The sequence below is a fragment of the Gallinula chloropus genome (assembly GCF_964237585.1).
Source record: "Gallinula chloropus genome assembly, chromosome: 3".
Taxonomy (NCBI): Eukaryota; Metazoa; Chordata; class Aves; order Gruiformes; family Rallidae; genus Gallinula; species Gallinula chloropus.
Genome location: NC_140087.1, coordinates 28525233 through 28546902, shown reverse-complemented (window position 1 = coordinate 28546902; position 21670 = coordinate 28525233). Strand labels below are relative to the sequence as shown.

The following is a 21670-nucleotide window of genomic DNA, read 5'->3' as shown; positions in this document are numbered from 1 at the left end:
CGTAAACCGAATGTCTCCTTTTGAGCCTTGAAGCACATGATGTTTTCAAGAAGGACAAATGAGGTTTGAACCTCTGTAGGTTTAATGAACACTTAACTGATTGAAGTCTTTGCCAGTTAGATTTCTTCATAATCATGATGCTGCTATAATAGCAAACAAGTGTTAAGCATATGGCTGTTTATCTCTGTAGCGGAGGTTACTTACTCAGCTCAGGAGTTCAGGAAACTGCAGCTCCTCCAGGAGTGGGAATAGCTGATTATTGTCCGTTTGAGGAATGCGGTGTTTGCACAGCATTGCTTATATCATTCCAGGAGATGTGTCAAACCTATCTCTTTTTTTTTTCCCCTGGGTGATTTATATCTGTATTTATAGGATTATAATAGGTGCTAGCTTGTCAGACTTGGAGAATGATCTTCCAGAGCCAAATAGCTAGCAGGAATGGTGTGAGGCAGAAAAAGCAAGGATAACTGTCTGTAAACTCACACCTGAGCATGAGCACAAAATTGAGGGCATAGCATGGAGCAGCAGTCGCAGCAGCCCAGCATTGTTTTTGCTGAAGGCGTGTTGACCAAGCCTGAAAACCTGCATTCAGAATTCTGAGAAGGCTTTTCTCAGCCCTGATGCTCTAAAGCGAGTGTTTTCAGACGTGGTGATCAATTTAGCCGAATAAAAATCAACTCCAGTCTACTAGGTGTGAAACCTTTAATGTTAGCGTGTATAATTACCTCTGCCGTGTACCTGTCTCTGTAGGAACCTGGATTTGTTAAGTGATGCTACCGGGAAAGGAGAAGTATTTTTATCTTGCAGAGTGGTACTACTGTTTATGTATAAAATGCAGCAAACTTGTTTATGCTTCTGCTTTACAGTTTTCCAAAGGGCTGTCACTGAAAGTATTTGTTTGCCTCTGTGTTGTCTTAACAATTGTATGGCACCTTCAGTTTGAAGTTCCCTCATTGTACTTAAACATTTTCCCAGTCTATCTGGGTTTTTTTGCCGTGTTTGTCTCTTAATGGTTTTCTGTGAAGAAAGGCTTTTCCCTTTGCAGTCTGAAGGAGGAGTTTTGAAGGTCGGCTTTCCTCTCCAGAGAAATCAGCAAGTGCACCTCTTCAGGCATCTGCTGCTGATGGGGGTTTGATGATATCTGGCCGGATAGTCAGAAGAGATGGGTTGGAGCGTACTGCAAACGTGTTTGGCAGGAATGTTCATGACCACCTGTGTACCCTGCTGGTTTTTAATTTTTATCCCCTAGTTTTGCATCATTCTAAACCTCGTAGACATACTGCAGCTCCTGTGCTTGGAAGATGAGCAGTGCAGAAAGGCACTGGTCCTGCTGATATCTTTTTTTTTTCCATGAACTGAAATGAAGCGAGCGAACAACGTCATAAAGAAACTCTGGCAATAAGAGCCCCCTTTCAGCTAAATTGGAAATAGGCAATTTAGTCTGGAGGGAAAAGGGAAGTCCAAATGTTTTGCTCCTTCATGTTTTAAGTGGTCAGTTAGTTGTGTGCCATCAGTTTGTAGATTCAGGGGTAATGTCCCATGTCTGTAACAAAAATCTCTGCAAAGCATTCTACTGCAAAAGGTGGGGATGATGAATTATTTTTTCAAACTAAACACTTCAGTATCTGTAAGAATCCTGAAAGGAAACATTTTTCATCTCAACTAGAAACCCCATGTAAAATCTGTTGTGGATTTACTATGTTATGCCTAGAGAAAAGTTCTTTTTAATGAGTTTAGAAATACAGTAAGGTACACGTGTTCAAATGTGCTTCTCAAAGTTCTCAAATCAGTGGTTTGGCTTTGAGCCACCAACTATTATTGTTGTTGTTATGATGGTGGTATTATTTAAAGTTTCTAAATTCTGATTTCTCTCAGTATTTAAATCACAGAAGGTTAATTAAAGCAGTTCTTTTTGTGATTGCTTGGGAATGTTAACCTCACAAAGCCTGCATTAAATCAGCAAAGTGATAGAATTGCATTTGCTTTATAAAATAACTCTAGAGGAGCAAAGACAAAGCCATTTATAGTTCAGTGCCATTAATTGCTTGGCATTTAAATATTAGTGTAGGAGTCTATTAATTAACTTGATAGTAAAACTATTGGAATGCAAGCTGATAAAAACTATTTTGGTTTAGGAGGCTAGTGATCATACCTGTTGTTGCCCTCCTTACCAGTCTCCTTATTACTCAGTGATGACTTTCTTTTACTGTTGTTCTGAGACCAAAATTAATATCCCATAAATAACTTCATACCTTTGAAATTCAGCAGGAATTTGAACAGAACATCAAATTTATCAAAAGATACCGGGTTGTGTAATAGTAATTTCCATTATGATCCATTAATCTGATGGCTAGTCACAGACAGAGTTCTCTACACGAATGTTCTAGTGTAACTGCACAAATCCCATTTTAAGAAAAAAATTAAAATGCAAATAGTTTAGTACTATGAATTAAGTGATAAAGTTGTAAAGTCTGAAAAGCACTAATAAATCTGAGTGGTAGGGGGGTTTGTTTTCCAATTTCTTTAATTCTATAGGAGCAGTATATATTCTAAATTTCAGTGGTCTTGTAAATTACACCTCATGGCCAGTTGCAAGGCGGCAGTATTCTCTTATGGCCTTTAAATTAACACGCGTTATGTTCCTCAGAGGTGGGGAAAACAAGTTTGTTAATATTTCCTGGCATAAAATTTACCACTGTGGGGTTTTTTTTTTGGCTATCTGTGTTTTCTTTAATAATTGAAGACGTTCAGTGTACATCTAATTAGTTTTATTTTCTGTATTTTGAATTGAGATTTTGTTGTTTGATCTTGGAGAGCTCAGCATTACTTCATATGTATTTTATTCAATACCCTTTCTAGTAGTTCCTTTTTACTGCATTTCCATCCCACTGTAGTAGGATTTAGAATAGATTTTGGAGCATTCAGCTGAAATCTTCCAGAGTGTTTTAGTTGTTGCAATCAGTTATGGACAACAAAGAGTGAAATAGCAAATCAAAGTAAGAAAGATACTGCTTCAAATTTACTTTTTACATGCTGACAAAACTGCTTGGTGGTGGTGTTGCAGAAGAGACAAGAACAACTGTTGGTCTTGGTGAGCTGCCCCTCAATAAATCAAGCTCTGCAAGAGCACAGCTTCTCTCGTCATGTCCTTCTCCATGCTTCTCCCTGATTGCCAAGAACCAGTCTTGGGTATCTTCTACATGCATGTTTTTAGGTAGAAAAGTAAATAACTAGCTAGGTGTATTTTGTTTTGGGGTCTCTGCCTACAGAGTTCATATAGAATCATGTTCCTTCACCCTCACAGAAAAGAAGCTTTAGTGCCTAGCAAGCCTTTACCAGCTTTTAATGAAAGTTTTGTTTTTTCGTTGCTGTATAAAGAGTAGTCAGTGGTCTAGCCCCAGAGTTGTAAGTTTTCATCACTTCTTTCACTTGTTCTCCGCCTGCCTTTACCTTCCTCCTGCCACTCCCAACCACCAGCCCAGTTGGGAATACTTTCTGTTGAAAAACTTCTTGTTTGTGGGGATGGTGGTAAAGACTTCTCTACCTCAAAGATTAAAGAAATCCTTTGCTGCTGTTGGTTTAAACTGCTGTATTGTGCCGTCCACTGAATCGCTTCTAGTGGTGGGTGGTTCCTTCTGGAAATTATTGTTCTCTTTCTGTAAGTTATTGTTCTCTCTCCACTCCTTGGACTTGGGTTACTTTGCCACATGGTACCTGGATTTAAAGATCGTTGTGCAGGTACTGTGTCTCCACAGACTGCAGGGAGACAGGGGACGGGGATGCAGCTCATTCTGTACCTCCAGAAGCCCCAAATGTGACACACTAATGGAACGAATGAGTTGGAGACCAGCTCGCAAAACTTTCTTTAACAAAACTATTAGATTTCTTTGTATCTAAGCTTCAGTGCCTTCTCTGATGCTTCTGCTGTTGATGAAATAGTAGGCAAAGCTCATTTCAGTGATTTCTGAGGCTTTCATGCTGGAGTGTTAGGGAGTAAATTAAGATGTGTCACTGGGCTTTATATTTGAGAGAGGGCAGAACGCAAACCAACAAAACAAACCTCACCATTCTGTTTCTGGTTAGTGTTTTTTCTAACGTGACCTCAGTGATGTTTTGGGTGTTACTTGCAACCCTTCCTCACAGGTCTGTGGGGTTTCACGAGCCTTTAGATGAAGTCCTGGCTGTTAGCTGGAAGCACAGTTACAGATGTGCCCCTAGGAAAGCGCTGCAGAAATGCTTCCCGGTCTGAAGGAAGGAAGCCCCATCCTTGGGTACCTAGCTCCATTAGCCTGGAGGCAGCAGCTGTTCTCGGTGCAGCTTTTCTCTTTATTCTGTAAGCTGGCTTCAGGCTCTCGGCTCTGCTGTAAGCTGCGGGCAGTGCTCTGACCTCGTTTCTGCCAGCAAGCCGTATGCCTGGAAGAGCTTCCTCAGTGGCAGCAGGCGGTCTGGGGCAGGCTGCTGCCTTCTGGGGCTTGGAACACCCCCCCCAGCTCCCCGCTTCTGCAGCAGCCGAGTGGGAAGAAACGGCAGGTTTTAAATTCTGAGCCTCTGCCGCGTTTTTTGTGGGGTTCAGCTCTTTCTTCGGGGTGCAGAGCTGTTTTACAGCCCAGCTTCAGGACTTGGGGCTGCTGAAGAGATGTGTTCCCTCCCGGAGTCTTAGGAAGGACTAGTGTGGCAGGGCAGGACGCTGGATGGCACAAAATCTGTAAGTCATCGCACTAACATGGTAGCCTGTCCCAAGTGACTATAAACAGTAGGACATGTAAAAACTGCCGAGGCTCTGTTTTTCTTATTCCTTCTTTTTTTTTTTCCTTTTTTTTTTCTTTCTTTTTAAATATAGGTTTGTCAGTAAAAGGATAGGCAAGGAAAGGAAGGAGTGGGTGTAGAAAATGAAAGCGTGGTTGGACTGCCTGGCCTTGCAGGGTTTTTTAGGAAAAGCCCAAAAAGCTCTCTAAACATGGGAAAATTCATGGAAATAAAATGCTTGTTTTAGCCCTTATTTCCAAGTTCTGTTTCTCAGATTGCCCTTTTGGATTTTCATCATCTCTTCGTTCACACTGGAACCTACACCTGTAGAACAAAGCAGCCACCTTTTTTGCCTGTAAATGAAGAACTGACAGCTGCTTATCAGGCTGCGCAACGTGCAGCAGTCACATTTTTAATAAGAACATCAAACTCGCCTATTTTTTTTCATGTGGCACATTAGTTTTCTTCTCTCATAGTAGAAGAAGGAATGTCTTGTTTCTGATTAAATTCACTGTTGATATGCTCTGTGATCCATGGAATGCAATAGTGGTGGAAAGAGAATAGCGAGATAAGGGTTTCCGAGAATGATTTCATCTCGGAGCTCTTCCTGCATCACTTGCTTAACATGGCTCCTGGAGGCCATATAGATGAGACATGTGAAAATGTGCTAGAGCATTTTTAGGAAGAGACACCCTTCTTTCTTGGTAGTCTGAGACCAGAAGCTCTGCTGTCCAAACAAAGAGCTTTCTTCCTGTAAGAAGGGGTGTGTGGGGGTGTGTGCACTTTTTTTGACCCTGTCTGTGTTTTAAAATGTTGTCGGTGTATTTTGCAGGCAAAAATATTCCACAGATAGGTAGTATGAATTTATAATAACTTCCTGAGAGTTTTGATGGACTGAGCCTCAATAATACATTTGTTTACCTGAGTTAACTATCTTCTGCATTAACTACTGCCTGCTATGCAGAGTGTATTTTTTCCTTCCCCCGCCAGTGTCTTAAGTCTTAACTTAGATGTCATTCTATGATAATTGGGATCCTGTTCCCATTGTAGATTTTTTTTTAAATTAGCTTAAAAAAAAGACATCTTGGAAATAGTAAGCTTTAGAATTAAACTGCAGGAAGATAAGGTATTAATAACATAAGAGAAAAAGATTATATGTCTTACTGACAGTGTCTGGTCTACACCTGAGGCATCCAAGCTGGCAGCTTTTCCAGATTTCTCCATGTACATGGTAGGGGTTTTTTTTCTGAGGAGTTACGTATGATTTCCCTTTTGGGAAGGGAAAGGACTGTTTTGCTTTGGCACCTCTCTGAAGCTCTTGACTCCCTCTAGCACCAGAAACAAAGATGAAGACCCAATTAACTTGGTACTGCAAAGTATCGTCTTTGTTTCTGAGGGCACAGTCCTGCCCTGGCTTGGCTGCTTGATAACCACCTGAAAGAGCAGTCACTGCTTGCCAGCCCCACTGAAGCAACAGTCAACAAAAAGCAGCAACATGTTGAGGTAGGTGCCAGCCTGTTGCTTGCTGCTTTCCTAGTCTTCATTCAGGTTTCTGTGGTGGTGTTTGGGGGTTGGCCTGGAACGACTCACATATTCTGGTTATGTGTGGGATTTATTCACTTCATCACATAAACACAGGCGAGCATGTTGAAGAGGATTACCAGACTGCACTGGTAATCCACCTCTGGTGGATAGCACTCTCTTCTTTTTTTGTTGGTGTAATAGGTACTGGGACCTATCAAACAATTTTTTTTCCTGCAATCACCTGTTCCCTCAGTGCAGTAAGAGACTTGCTTGATGGTTTGTGCATAATGATCTCCACCTCCAGGATACCAATTATCTTTTCTTCAAGGTTTGAGTTTTTTTGTTTATTCTGGGGTTTTGTTAATCCCACTTCTGATTCATAAAGCTCAAGACACATAGGCATTTCTTCTTGACCCAAGGTCTTCTGCAGGAGTCCATCTACATCCTGCAGGACCTCTGCATACCATCTGCCCTAGGATTCAAGCAAACCTCTCTGCTCTTTGGTCCTTGGTGGATCGTTCCCCAGAGGGCCGCAGTCTGGCTGCTTGCGTGCGACTCGGTGTTGCCTCTGTCCTTGGGCGTAACATTTTTTTCCAAGTGCAGTGTTATCTCCAATATTCTTCTAACTGGTTGGCTGTCCTTTGTTGTGAGCTTTGTGCAGCCAGAGAGCATACAACTTAGGAGGTGACATGGTAGATGGTAAGGTTGGGATAGAAGTTGGCTGTGTAGGGATATATCACCATTTCGGTAAGCAATTTTTTTTCTTTAATTGTAGCTTTTTTACTGTAGGAAGTGAAAAGAGGGGAATTGTGATGGTATTTATTTAATTACAGAGAACAAACAGATACTTGGCTAAGTGTAACAAGGAATGTCCTTCTGTAGCCCCTAACATATCACTTCCCTTCTGTTCCTTAGTATCCTTTCAGAGATGACTGAGATAATCTCATGTTGTAGGACTGTGTGCCTCTCTTGGCTGCTGCACTGGGTCCTGACTTCTATTCTCAAGTGGTCTGAGGAAAAAGAAAATTAAATAACGTTTGCTTTTCATTTTGCTGTTGTCACATTGCTGTAGAATTCACTGTCTCATACTTCGAGTCTTCTAAGGATCAATCAACTGAATCAAGAACATGAGCTAGAATAGCTTTTAATGAGTTTTTCAAATTGAAGCCTAGTGTACTATTTTTCGTAAATTATTTTCCTTCTATTTAACCATCATGGTACTTACCTTCCTAGGTGGTCATGTTATCCCTCTGAAATTTGCTGCAGTAGAGGTGGATGAAGCCTGAATGATTTTCTCACCCAGCCCTTCTTTAAATGTGGTTTCTCTCAACATTAGTGTGTTCACTACACTTTCATTTTCCATTAAAAATAATTTAAACTATTTAACAATTAGATCTTATCTTTGGTAGAACTTAGAACAAATGTGTGTTTCATCTACATGTTTTCAACCATTATCAGCAGTGTATTAGGTTTGCAGAGAACATGTGAATGTGGACAGACCTGCTTGTCGTAAACAGCTACAGAATGAAAGCATGGCATGAATGAGCGTTGCACATCAAAAGGCAGAAGCTTGTCTGTGGTCTACCCCATAGTGGTCACTGTGCACTTGACTTGGGCTGCAGTTTGGTGGCTGGTAGAGGGGAAGTTTCCTTCCTCTCTTCCCTCACCTAACCCTTCCCTAGGCCAGCTCAGCTGGGTAGTCCACAATAAAGCTGGGGGGAAAAGCGTTACTTTTCTGGCAAGTTTTAACTTGCACCATTTCACAGAGTGGTCTGATAAAGACCACTAGCACACACTAAGAGGGGGAAGTCACTTGGTCACTTTAAACCTCTGTGTTGGTGAAATCCCACACTAGAATTAAAGACTTTTAAAGTTCGTAAGATGCATGCAGTGAGGGAGAATAAGAGGGGAGGAAAAATACCCTGCTCCTCCCTTACTCCTCAGACTACTTGAATCTTGACCTCCCTATACTGCAATTTGCAGAGCAAGCTAAAAGTGTACGTTAAGAGGAGGTAAATAACTAGTCCTGGCTTTGTGGATGATAAGCACTTGGTTATTGTTATTACCCAAATAATTGTGTATGGATTGATTTCTGAACAGCTTACCCAATACGTAAGTTTTAGGCTGTGTATATGTAGGCATAGTCCCTTTTTTGTCTGTTTCACAGTATAAATGTTTTTTGAGAAGTCTAAGAAGTCTAAACTTAAGCTATTTTGAGTATATGTTTATGACTTGCTGATTATTTGTCCCTGTGCCTTTTCGAAAATCTGATGGGGGAAACCCTGCTTTTAGTTATTTTACAACTTTGTTGACAGTTTGTGTTATAACAGCTATGATATGATTGGGTTTGTGCCAAGTCGGGAAGTTCTGAGTGGAAACTTGTAGCCTTCTGTTTATAAAAGCCTGGATTTCTGTCTTACACACATGCTCTTCTATGGGAGGAAGGATTTTCTGTGATTCATGAAAAATCATAAGCTTTGCTTCGAAAGCCGATAGCATTGATGGATGACATATTGGGAGAAAAATCAAGGATACTGGGAGAAGATTGAGCCCCACTATCAATGGGGGGGCTCCTCAGCTATGACTAGAACAACATGTGGTGTCACGTTCCTCTTCCCCTTATGTTCCCTTTGTTCAGTCCCTGATAAATCCATCCTTAGGTGCTGGAAAGAAAAACGACCTTTCAACAATGAAAGCGGGAATTGCCATTTCCACGCATTTCCTCAGTGACGGACAGTTCCCCCTAATACTTCTGTCCTTACTTCTCATCTCTCAAAATCTGTTCTATCTATTCTGGAATATGCTCTATGTTAACAGAATGTCCTAATGCAGAGCTGGAGAAAGGCAGCAGGGATTTTCTCTCCTCCGCTTTTCAGTGAAAGCGATGCTAAGCACTATTTTGGTTATGAAGCCAACCTCTAAGTGGAATATACTATTATTAATCGTCATTATGTTGAGTGTATAAATGGGCTGTTTTTATTGTACAATGCATATGTATAAACACATAAAATTATACACACACACAGCCCCATGCGTATTTCATCTGGGACATTCCCATGCCTGCAACTTACTGAGAGCAGAAGTATTCTTTACTTCTCAGGAGCCGGTTTCCAAGTCTCCAGTGATCCCAGTATCCAAATGGCTTAACAGATAATATAAGAAAGAGTGTGATCTCAGTCCCGTTTGGAATGCACAGGTATCCGCATCATAACAAACACGGATGCCTGCAGTGTTTGTTCCCAGACGTCACCTAGAATTGAGCAAATGGATTTGATTTTTCCATAGCCAGAAAGGAAAGCACTATGAAAATGGTCCATTTAAAGAGACAGAAGATGTCATGCCTGGGGTTTTTAATGTGCTCTCCAGTGTGTGGAAAGATATTTCATAGATAGTCTTCAAATACCCAGCTAAAGGTAAATTCCATCCAACATGCAGTGGTTTTTATGAGAAAGTGTGCTGTCTCTTCCCTTTCCTGCTCCGGTGCCCCTGGAAGTTGCAGTAGGAAATGAGGTTAAAAAGTCTTGCAAACACATGGCAAAACCCATGCTTGGTACTTTGTAAGGAATGAGTGGCTCTTGTGATTTCAAAATATAAACCACACTTTTGCTTCCCAGAGAAATCCTGTAGTGTCTGTTTGGAAAAAGGAACAATTATGTTTCTAAAATGACGTCTCCTAATTGGAACACTCCCTTTTATCCTTTTTCACCACTCTTGGTATTTCGGGGTGGGTTTTTGTTGTTGTTGTAACAAGTGGTTCTTATTTGGTGGGTTGTTTTGTTGGGTTTTTTTTTAAGAATTAGGAAGAAGAGTGGACTGCTGAACTGGAGTTTGGAATCTGGGGTTGCTGGGTTTGTTGCGGAGGCCTACGGCAGTGACAGCCCCCAGCATGCGTGTGCGCGAGCGGGGTGCGCGCGCGCTTTGAAATAAAAAGGAAAGCAGAGGTTTGCTCATTTGTTTGCCTATTGTGAAGCTGTCCTGCACCTTTCTACTCCTTTGTGCTGGGGTGAAGGCTGCTGAATGGAGGCCTTGTGCCATTTGTTGATTTTAAACCTCACTGTTAATCCACAGGAACCTGCTGGTGTGCGCAGCAGGAGAGCTGTGTGACAAGTGGAAATCTGGGCGGGGGGTGGGGTGGGGGGGAGTGCGGGGGGTCACAGGGGATAATAATCATTCAGCCATCAGCCTTTGTCACCCTTAAGCCTAATTGTTACCCTCTGCTGGTAACCACATTGAAGTGCTGGCCTTTTAAGTGTTTCTTGATTTTACTTGGCACAGGGCTTAGGGACAGGATCGTTTTTTGCTGGGTTTACTTCGAAACAGGTTCTCAGGGGTTTGTTTTATTAGCCCCGTTTAGTTTTCTGTGTCCCTTAAAATCATTCGGGAGACTCCGGAGTGGCGGAAGGGGCTGACTGGAAACAGTTGGGTTGCAAACACATTTTCCTCTGTCAGGAGCTGGGCTAAAAACAGAGACAGAAAGCTTTGCTGCTCTGCAAGCCAGCTGCCTCGCCGAGTCTGTGCGAGAGCGGAGGCTCTGACAGGGACACTCGGCTGCCAGAACTGCCCTTCATAAGCAGCAGCGGCGAGGTGATGCTCAGGCTGGGGCAGAGGACAGCTTCCCCTGCCCCTTTGTGCCTTTGTGCCTGCGTGCTTTCAGGTAGGTGTCAAAACTGAAGGTGTGAGGATGGCTGAAGCAGATTGAACTGGTAGTAAAACTCAGGAAGGGGAGAGCAGAATTAAATCGTTTAGAAACAACAAAGAAAAATCTTTGTATCTTTTCTAGCAGTTGGGAACTGGTTCTTCAACTTTCCCTGCCAGTTACACATGATGAAGTCAGTATTGCACGTTCTGTTTTCCTTGAAGACATTGTGTAGAAGCTGCTGTAGTAGCTAAAATGAAGTCTTGAATCTAAGGCTTTGTGATGGACAAGTATCTGTACGGGTAAAGTAGGCCTGTGCTGTGGGATGGGGGTGGTGCTGGGGAGGTTGTTACATCGCTCCCCCCTGTCTACATGCTGAGTACTGTGTTTAGGCCATTACCTAAGAGTGCTTGGGCTTATAGATTGAGGAAAATCCCCAGGTTTGAGTAGCTTTGGAGCTACTCTTGAGCAAATTCACTTTACTTCTAACCCATGAGATGCAACATGCTTCCAGCAGATGTGGTGACTATGTTGTGTGCTACCATCCGATAGCCGGTGTTTGAAAGTTGTGCTGGTGTAGTGATGGTAGATCCAGGGATGTTACAGGAGTCTGATTACATAGCGTGACTACAATCCTATTTTCAAGTCCTGTCTTCCACCTGGCTTGGTACTTCATTGGAGGACTTGAGAATACATCTCTGAGTAGGATGAATGTTTAGACCACTTTGTGCTTGTTACTGTAGAAGAGGGTTGTTTATTTAGCGGGTTTGGTTTTGTGTGTTTCCCCATGTTCCGGTGGTTTGATTCCATGCTGCTTGTCGGCATGTCGCTCTGCCTGGAGTTCTTTACAAACAGTACAGGTTGTGGTGGTACCTGTGTGGGCCTTATACTTCTATCAAGAAGGTTTAACTCTTAAAAACCATGTTGGTTTGGTTTTTTTTTCTTTTTCTTACAAAAACCCAAACCCATCAGCCCTCAGATGTTTTATTTACACCTTTTTGTGATGTGGGTATAATTGTGGATATAATTACTGAGCCAGGTTAATAATTTTTTTTTAAAACTGTTGTTGCAGGACATGTCTCAGGAAGGCTATGGAACCAGGTCTCAACCCCCTATGGCCCCAGGAAAGCCTAACCATGAAGACTTGAATCTAATCCAGCAAGAAAGACCATCAAGCTTACCAGTAAGAAACCAGTGTTTGTTTCAGTATTTTAAAATGAAACCACTTTACGTAATATTTCACGGCACCTAGGGTGAGAAAAGGGGAAAGAAAAAATGAGGTTGATCACAAACTGTTTTTAAAAATATGATGAGAACAGACAGCTTCCATTTGAGTTGACTTTGCTTGGGCTTGTTCTGGTTCAAAGTAGCACTGTTTATGTGTGTTTGTATAGAGGAAATGGATTGGTTTGGTTTAGGTTTTTTTTAGCTTTAGGTGTTCCATACTTGCACTAAACAGTCTGGTAAGGAAGAAGCTTTTCTCTGTGCCCATTTCAAAGGGTTTCAGTGGATTCTGGTTTAGAATACTGCCGCCAGGAGCTATTTGCTCCAACCCCTGAGCATCAGTAATGAGTTTGACGTGTTAATTCTGCTACTACGTATTACTACAGAAGTGTAGAAGTGGGAATGACAGTGATACTTGGGCCAGGTTGATCCTTCAGTTAGAATGTTATTTTGGACTAACGTTCCTTAGTTTTTCTGAGCTCTGTGCATTCTGCTGCGGGGGAAACCAGAGCAACTCAATGTACTTTGCAAAGAGACTGCAGTGGTTTTGGAGGTGTTACTTCATTATAAGGGACGAAGTCCTCCATAGCCTCCTTCTGTGTTGCTCTTGGTTTGGGGATCTTTGTGTTTGTTGGTAGTAAAGCAGCATGAATTGAAACCCAACTGGAATTAAGTTCAGTTTAAATGATGAAAACTCTTCATGTGACTTCTGGCTTGGAACAGTGTATCGTAAACATATAGGAAGTTTCCTGCAGTTCACTGGGTATGTATTTGCTTTGCATTTAGCAGAGGGATCCCTCTGAAGAGTTTACTCTTGTTGTATCAAGACAACAAATGCATTTGTGAAATCTTGTAGCATGCTGTATATTTTACCTCTGGCACATTAGCACTGTTGTCAGTCCCTAAAAATAAGGCAATAAACATCTTTGTAGCATTTTAAAGTTGTATCTTTGGCACCTAGGAGAGTATACATGCCACAGATTCTTTGTGATAATTGAGACATGCATGTCTTCAGAGAAGCTGTGGAAATTGGTGTGAGAAGAAATATCTATTGGCTTTGAACCTAGTGAACCTTTGAACCCTTTTTTAGAAAGGCTAATTTCTCTGAGCAGGTCTCAAAAATGAATGCTGGCAATTACCTTAAAAATAGAAGCTGCTGTGGATATAGAAGTGTTTTGGCAACAACTACTTACTTAAAAAAAATCCCCGGTGATATTAAAAGGGACTTTTAACTTCTCAGTTTTTCATGCTCAGTGTTTATTACAGAGAAGTCAAGTTATTTATCAATGAATGTTATACTAATTTGCCTGTTTTTTCTTTCACATTTGTCCTACTTTTAATCCATGTGCTGTCCTACCTCCATTATCATGATGTCTTAGCAGAGTATTGGGTATTATCTGTGTCCCTGAGTGTTTGGTATATTTAGTATCTCATTATTATTCTAGGTATGAGTAAGCTGGTAGTATTAACAGTGAATGTTAACCATTTTGTCCACATAGCTTAAACTATGGTCCCAAGTTGCTGTTACTTCATTACTGAAAAGTTTTGCAACCTAACCAGAGGGCACTTCATACTCAAAAACCCCTGCTGTTTTGATACGGAGGAGGATGAAGGTGGTATTATCATTTTGTGGTTTGGTCTGGTTCAGGTTTTTTCTGGGGGATTTTTGTTGTGGTGGTTTAAAAAACACCTGTAACCCTTTATTGGATGCCAACAAAGCGGGTTTTTTTTTTTTTTTAATGTGAGCAAATGCCCCATGATCAACATCCAAGGAAAATGTCATAGAAATGAGGAACAATCCATATGTTCAAAGTATGGTGAGCTCTATTTGGCTTGTGAGCATGGTGATTTTTTCCTAGAGCAAGACAGTTCTATACTGAGTTTTGGACTGCTTGTGAAAACCCGTGGCCCCTATCACTTGTTTAGTATTCCTAGTTAAAATGTCATTTAGTGATATTAAATATGGCTGCTTAAGCTTGTTTTCAAGATAATGCTGTTTGTTAGGATAGCAGTCAAGTCGTCTTTGTACGGTGAAGCTTGAAATGATCGCAGCAGGGTTGGGCTTTTAACAAAATTTGGTTATGTTTTGTTTCATGGTATTCTGGTATTTGTGCAACTCGCCTCTTTTTATTTCTTAAGGACATTGTGTAAAATCACAGCAGCTACATAGCAAGCTTATACAAGTGTCTAAAAACAACAAAAGAGATGTAATGCTAAATGGTGAATGGTATTCTCTGATGTGGCTTTGAAAAAAAAGAGTTTCCCTTTGATGGATTTGAAGAGGAGCTGGCCACTTTCTGCGGCTCTGAGTGCTGGCTTGTGTCATCCTTTGGGTTTTTTCAGCAGGTTTGTGTCACAGTAAGCGCAGCTAAACAGCTCAATAGTTGTTCCATTTCCTTCACACGTTGTATATAAAAGTCCTGGCATGAATGTTCCCATAAAGTTCAAAGTGAACAAATTTGTAATGTGGGTTTGCAACAAATGGCTACAAACAAAATATGGCTTTATTAGCTACTTCTAATGGCCTGTCAGGCTCTACACAATGCTCGCTTTCCTTCTAACTGCTCTCTGATACCTGGAGGGTTTGACCTGTGGGTCCCTGACCATGTGGAGTCACTGAGAGCCCAAATGAAAAGTTGCACAGAATAGTGCTCCGAGCACTTTTGTTGGGGTCACAATTAGAAGGAAATCTCAAGCTTTTGAGAAAACACGGGAGTTGGGTACTCTGTGAAGGAAAGGAAGTCATAAACGGAAACTGTTCCCTCTTAGAGTGGAGGAATAAAAGGGGAGAGGCCTGAATGAAATTGTCTGGAGAACAGCTACTACAGAATGTATTTATTGAGACTTAAGGGATAATAGCAAGACACACATTTCTGCTATTGTGAGAAAGCTAGAGCAGACTTGCAGGAAAAAGCTTCCAAATGATCTATCTGCAAATTTGTTGTTGCAGTAAAGGAGCTTGTGTCAGCAGTAGGCTCTGTGTGTCTGTGAAGACTAATCCTTTATTTTGTGTTTAATGAGTAATTTTGTAAATGTTCACGTTGTACTGTGTTGATAGAATGAAGAGCAGAAAACATAAATAGTTGTGAGGTGTTTTTTCAGGGCGGGATGGATGGGCGGGATGGGGGATGGGGTTTGTTTGGGGTTTTTTGTTGGCATGTGTATGAAAGTGTCCTGGTTCTGGCCAGGCCAGAGTAAGTTGCTTCAGATGGGTATTGGTTGTTTTGCTAATATCTCTTTTAATAAGGTCCCTTTTTTGCCTGCTGTCAGGTGTCTTTGTTTGAAGTGTGAGGTCAGATGGCCTAGGCAAGGCTGCCTTGCTATTTCTTTTTCTTGTTGCAACCTATATGTAACATACTGTGGCTGTTTGAACCATTGTAAGCCAGGGCAGCTGCAGTCCCAGCTGTGCCGTCCCATTGCCTCCACTGTCACCTCTGGGACTGGTCAGTGGGTTTGACCTGGGGAGCTGAACCAGCAGAGACATAATCACTATTTCTGGGTCAGTTTTTGATGGAATCACTGAGCAGTTGCATGGCTGCCAGTGGTACGTACCTCAGAGAATGGGAATTGGTAGCTGTTGATGGGAAAGGGGACAGTGGGGACTGCAGCAGCTTTGATTTTTAGCCACATCCTAAAAGACTGTATGATCTTGCTGGAAGGGTTTACGACTGTCATCCTGTCAGCTGAGACATGGTGGCACGGCAGATCCCAGCATTCATAGTCAGGCCCTGAAGCAGCAAGAGCCCCAAACAGGCAGAAGACAGTTCACTTATTTTTTGTAGGTTTTCTCCCAGTTTCTCTCCCTGAGCTGTTTAACGCGGTCAGTGAGTGCAAGCCCAGAGGTGTGAGCATACGTGGCTGAGGGTGGTACAGGAGGTGGGCTTGTGGCAACCTTCACCTGCATCCCTGTAAACTGTAGGGGAATCATGGCCTTAGTCTCAAAACTTAGTTCAGGTTCATCTTGTCTTTACTGGAGGTTGTGCAGCGTTGAATGGGGAAGGTGGTACCTGGAGTTGAGGGATTTGGTGCTTTACCAGGTCACTCAGACTTCAAGTTCATGGACTAATTCTATGACATCACTTATTCACTGGGTCTTTTCATGGCAGCGGAGCAATTTCTATGGAAATGCGATAGAGGTGGAATGCTGCGTGCGTCTTGTGCGGTGCCGTGACCTGAGATGTTTGTGGTTCTACAATGTCTGTAGTTGCATGAACTTGAGTGTCAAGTAGGTCTCAAATAATACATACTGTTTCTTGGACAGATGATCTTTTTAAGATGCTGGTCAGCTTGTTTCATTATGCTTGGTACTGTGGAAAACAGTACATCAGCAATCCCTTCCTGATTTTATTAACTGCTTCACAGTTCTGTTTTACCTCATTTTAATGAGCCTCTAAAGGATGTTTCGAGTGCTGGACAGTCATTCGTCTGGTCGACACACCTTTTTCCTTGTAGAAGGAGGGTATTAAATTAGATTTCAGAGGACCTCTGTTGAGATCTAGTAGTGAACTAAATGCAAGACTAGATGTACCTGGCTTGTGGAACAACGTAATTTCTGATGCATCCCGATAGGTGCAGGCTGTAAGGAAAATACATGAGATGGTTTGGGAATCCATGTTCCCTGTCTCGCTTCTAGAATGTGAAGTAGCTTGGAAACTCATCTTGAGCAGCAGCGCTCCCTGAGCAAATGCCATTAATGGCTGAAGTCTTAATAGACCAAGAAAACAGCTTCCAGCATTATTTGAGAAGCTGTGGTTAGTAGGAGATCCTTTTTTTTTTTTTTCCTTAGAGGTTAAACTACTGGGATGAGGAACTCTGGTGACATTTGTACAGAACTTAGTCCAGTAAGCCCTAATCACAATTACGGTTGTGGGCGCTACCGTAATGTAAATATTAATTACCACTGTAGCTCCTTTGGTAAGGAAAAATCAGTTCTACAGGAGAAATAGTGCAGCAACCCTCTTTGTAATTGTTGTTGGATTCTTTGCAAGGAAGCAAATTGGAAAGCTTTATCTCCACTCAAATGATATTTTAAAAATATAGAATATTGCTTCATATTTGAGGAAGAAAGAGGGAGGGGTGAATCTGTAGATGGATTTTTGGTAATTCTTGTGAGGCAAATGGCAGTTGACAGATGTGCGTATACTATATGATACCAATTCTGTCCTGTAGTTATTTGCTTCTAATCATGTCTCCATCAGAAAATAACTGGGAGTATGTTAAAACGTGAACAAGAAGGAAATGTGAGCATCTAATACTTGGGAATTAAATTTTCCATCATTTCTGCACCACGTAGGACAAGACTGGTGTGCCTCTTTCCCACTTTCTTTTTTCTGCAATGTTGTAAAATAACTGAATGATCTTGTTTTCCTTTGTTTGGGTCAAGAAATTTTAGCTGAAAATTGTTACTCTGTGAAAGAAGATTATTGACTCAACAAGCCTTCAATTTTCAGTGAATAACACTCCCACCCTCTAGCTTCAGGAACATGTGGTGCATGCATTCTATTTTAAAGTACAGACTGTAATTTAAAACTGAGGCAGTTTGATGCCCCACTGAACTTTGTTTAAGCCTGGAATAAAAGGAAAAAAGCTTCAAGTTGCAAAGAAGTGACTAAGCTTTCTCAAAGGCTTTTCTTGGCCATTATTCAGAGAGTGGGAAAAAGTTGTGTTTTTTCCAAGTAATTTTACTTTTAGATCAAGTGCCGTTGATAGCTTGTTCTCCTTCTCGTCATTCCATGTAATAAACCTGTAGCTAGAACAGTTCTTACACAACACACCTGTGGAGATACCACGTACATGTATTTCAGCGTGTTGGAGGTGCAAAACACGCTCTACCGTTGGTGCTGGGGCCTGTACAGGTTCTGTACGTGGCCTGTTTGTGTCCTGGTGTCAGTCAGAATAGTGGGTCAAATCCAATGGAAACCACTGCAGCATCACTGACATGGGTGATGGTACTGGCAGGAATGAACTGTGTCATTGAGAATCTTAGTCTGTTCTGTGTTTGTGCATATTTTACACTTCACTTATGTGGAGCCAGGACTTTGTGTAGTTGATCAAACTTGATTTGTCTTCCATGACTCAACTTGTACATTCAGTTTAAGTCCCCTTTTTGGGGAAAGTACAACTAAAGTTGTGAAGAGCAGCCCAGGGCATGTGTTGTCCAGGTAGGGTTAAATTGAAACATTGAAACCGAAATTGTTGATTCTTGAATTAAGTATTCTTGCTGTTAAAATTAAACCTTGTCGTGTGAAGGGAAGGTCCTGTGGTTACTCTAATGTTTTGCACTTCACAGGATTACTTGGCTTTCCTTGACAGATTGATCATACTGGTTTAAAAAAAAGTGTTGTTGCAGAAGCACAAAACCTGGTTTCACTAGGCACGGTTAAAAAGATACTTGGCTATTCCATCCTTTGCAGTTTACAAAATACGACATTTACAATATCCTAATTTACAAAATTGCTAATTTAGGATCTAAGAAAATTCACAAATGCAAAAAAAGTCAGATGTCTACATGAAACTTGTGTGGGAATCCTGCTGAGGGATTATCGATCCTCACAGAGGTTAAGGTTGCAAACCCTTGTATTTAAATAGGCCGTTGTTGTCCTCAGTGGAATCCTGAAGTATTAGTAACTTTTCCTGCAGTGTTTTTTGGTTTGTTTTGCTTTTTAAGCCACAGTGAGTTGCATCTATGCTCTTTTTACCTCCAAATACCAAGTCAGTATACCTCCAAATACCAGGACAGTATTGGTGTCAATTGAAGAATCAAAGAAACTAGACTTAATTTGGGCGGTTGAAGCATTCTCCCCACTCCCCCTTCAGTTCCTCCCTCCCCCAGAGGCTGCTGTCCCCATAGCCGGGACAACTAAACTGCGCTTCTGTTGGCCCCTGAGCCACCCAAGCCTGTGGCTTGCAGTGAGGGGCAAGCTGATGGCCCCCAAGGTTTTACTGTAACGTGCAGGGGCCTAAACTGTAGTAGCACGGCTGCCTCTGGGCCCCTGGCTCAGGTGTACCCGCTGCTGGGGTGGTAACTGCACGGGAACAGTCATCTGCCTGCATGTCCAAGGTTCTGTATTTGGGATCCTTAGCTATAAAATAGCAGGGGTTTTATTTGGGGGTTTATTTCTATTTTTTGAAAACGGCTTGGTTATTTGTAAATTTTGAGTTGATAGCGAGCTATCAATTCCAAAGGTTAATATATTCAGTGCTCACGTCTTTGTTCATGCCTGTGTGAACATTGGGATTACGACGCAGAAAGTAAGACAAAAGACTATTACTCACTTGAATACCATTTCAGGAAGTACCTGAGACATTGTAAATTTGGGGGGTTTGGGGTTTTTTTTCTATTTTATTTTTACCACAAGTATTCCTGTAAGATGGGATTTTTTTTCCAGAATGACGCCCTTGCTGGTGCTCGCTGACCGTTGTGAAGTGTGACCTCAGCTTCCTAACCTTGACTAAACACAGAGTAACTCATTCTGCCCAGCAACATCTGAAGCCTAGCAGTAGATGCCTTTTCTTTCTCTTCTACCATCCGTTCCTGTTTGCTGGGGACGTGTTGGCCTCTGCATGCTGTTGCTTCAGCTTTCATGTAAAAAACCAACCAAACAAAAAAAAGTTACCAGTCTTTGATGTGAAGCTCACTTCTGAGTGGTCCTGGTCATCTTGTGGTTTCTCTGTAAGCAGATGTTTGTGCAGTCACGGTCAACAGTGTTAAGATTAGGCCAGGTTTCACAGTGCTTTATCTGATTGCTTATGGTGTATCCATAATTGCTGGGGATTTTAGGTACAATCATAGTGCAAATGGGAAGTGTTTGCAGTGTGTTATTTGCTTTGTAGTACTACCCATGCATCCTGATAAAGTCAGGCCTGTAGATTTCACGTTTACTCTAAGTTTGAAATGGGCTTTTAAACTTTTCTCAAATGTATTTTTTTGAAACCTAATGTCTTGTAACGCCTGAGGCCTCTGAAACCTTCCTTCCTTTGCTGGAGCCGTATGTCCTAGATCCACTATGAAGACTTCCCCTTGAAGACAGCAGCAGTTCATCGTGGCTTTTCATAGAAACTGAGCTTATGTTGTGCTGTATGTGAGCAGTGCTTCTGAAGCATGTTACACGTAATTAGGCTTCCATTATCAATTTACCTTTAAAAATGAAGTGTGTATATATATATATACACACATGCACGCACTATGTGGGGCGGACTTAGGGGTTTCTGCATTTGCCTTTGAAAAGCACTAAACTTAAACTTACTGCATCAGATTTCCTTAGCATGGTACAGGTTATTCTGTGCCTTTGCCCACATAATTCCAAACACAGTTCTGCTCCCACAGGACTTTTTATAAAGGGGGGCCTGTTTGAATTGGCAATGTAATTTTGGGGTGTGAATCATTATAGTGTGTTGAACTCAAGATAGAGAAGCTGATAGCATCAGCAAAAGGCTACTTTCAGTTCCCAGTGGTTAGGCTTTTGATCTTTTTCCTTCCATGCAAACAATTGCAGATGACCCTTTTAATCATCTCAACCTGTGAAACAAGACTTATGGTGTTAAATTAGAATTAGGACCTGAATTTTGAGGCATATTTGAATAATTGCATTAGTATAGGAAAATACGCCATTCTGGATCATTTATTTCACCATTGTAGTGAAGTGATGCGAGTTTATAACTGAATGTGTAGTGTTGGGTTTGTTTGGGGTCCTCCCCCAAGGTGGAAATTCACTTAATAGTTCCTCCTCCACCATACTATTGAAGTTATCATTTTGGGAAGTAATACAGAGATAAGCATACATGAGAGTTTCTATTTATATGTTTGCATGTAGTAATGCATTATGCATCAGTAAGCTTTAGCAAGGTTTGCTGAATACACAGCAGTGGACCTAGTTAAGAGAACAAAGCTTGTTTCATCCACAGTGTAAGGTGTATGCTCGCATGTACACATACAGTATTGTAGATGATGAATTTTGCCAATGCATATTACACAAAAGGTAATGATGGAGATCTAAAGCTTTATTATTTTTGTTTGTTTAGCTGTGAACTAGACAATGGCCAGTGCTTGTTTTTGAAAAATATGGAAATAAAGGAGCTGAAAGTGATCTGAGATTTTTTTTTTAGAGTCGTTAAAATAACTTAGAAGGATTACATAGGTAGATAAAATGGCATATGGATTAAGTACAGACATTAGCCCTAGTGAACTAATGCATTATGGCATGGCATACAACCTAATGCAAACTGTTACATTTTGATTTTAGACTTCTACAGTGAACAGAAAGCCTTACCAGTTATTTTGTGTGGTAGAAAATGGAAGATGGAAGAAAAATTCCAGGTTATCTCTTCCACTTGTTTAATTTACAGACCATGTCAATATTTTAATAATGGGGCTTTAATGAAAGCTTCATAAAAAGTAATTTTTCCATCCTGTTTATTGTATCATTAGATGCCTACATGAAAGTAGGAAAAAAGTTAAGTTGTTCAGGGCAATTTTCTTCAGGATTTATTGAAACAGGGCTGTAAAATTTTAGAATGTTTGTTTTTTTAGTAAGTAACATC

The 21670-nt window shown here is 41.3% G+C and overlaps 1 protein-coding gene across 8 annotated transcripts in view; it reads left to right on the top strand.

Moving 5' to 3' along the window:
- Positions 1-21670, top strand: part of ARID1B (AT-rich interaction domain 1B) — a 327980-nt gene that overhangs the window by 87045 nt on the left and 219265 nt on the right. For all 8 annotated transcript variants that reach the window (XM_084262562.1, XM_084262563.1, XM_084262561.1 and 5 more), the window contains exon 4: positions 11979-12089. In XM_084262562.1, the coding sequence (XP_084118688.1) occupies positions 11979-12089 (111 nt within the window). The remainder of the gene's footprint in view (positions 1-11978; positions 12090-21670) is intronic.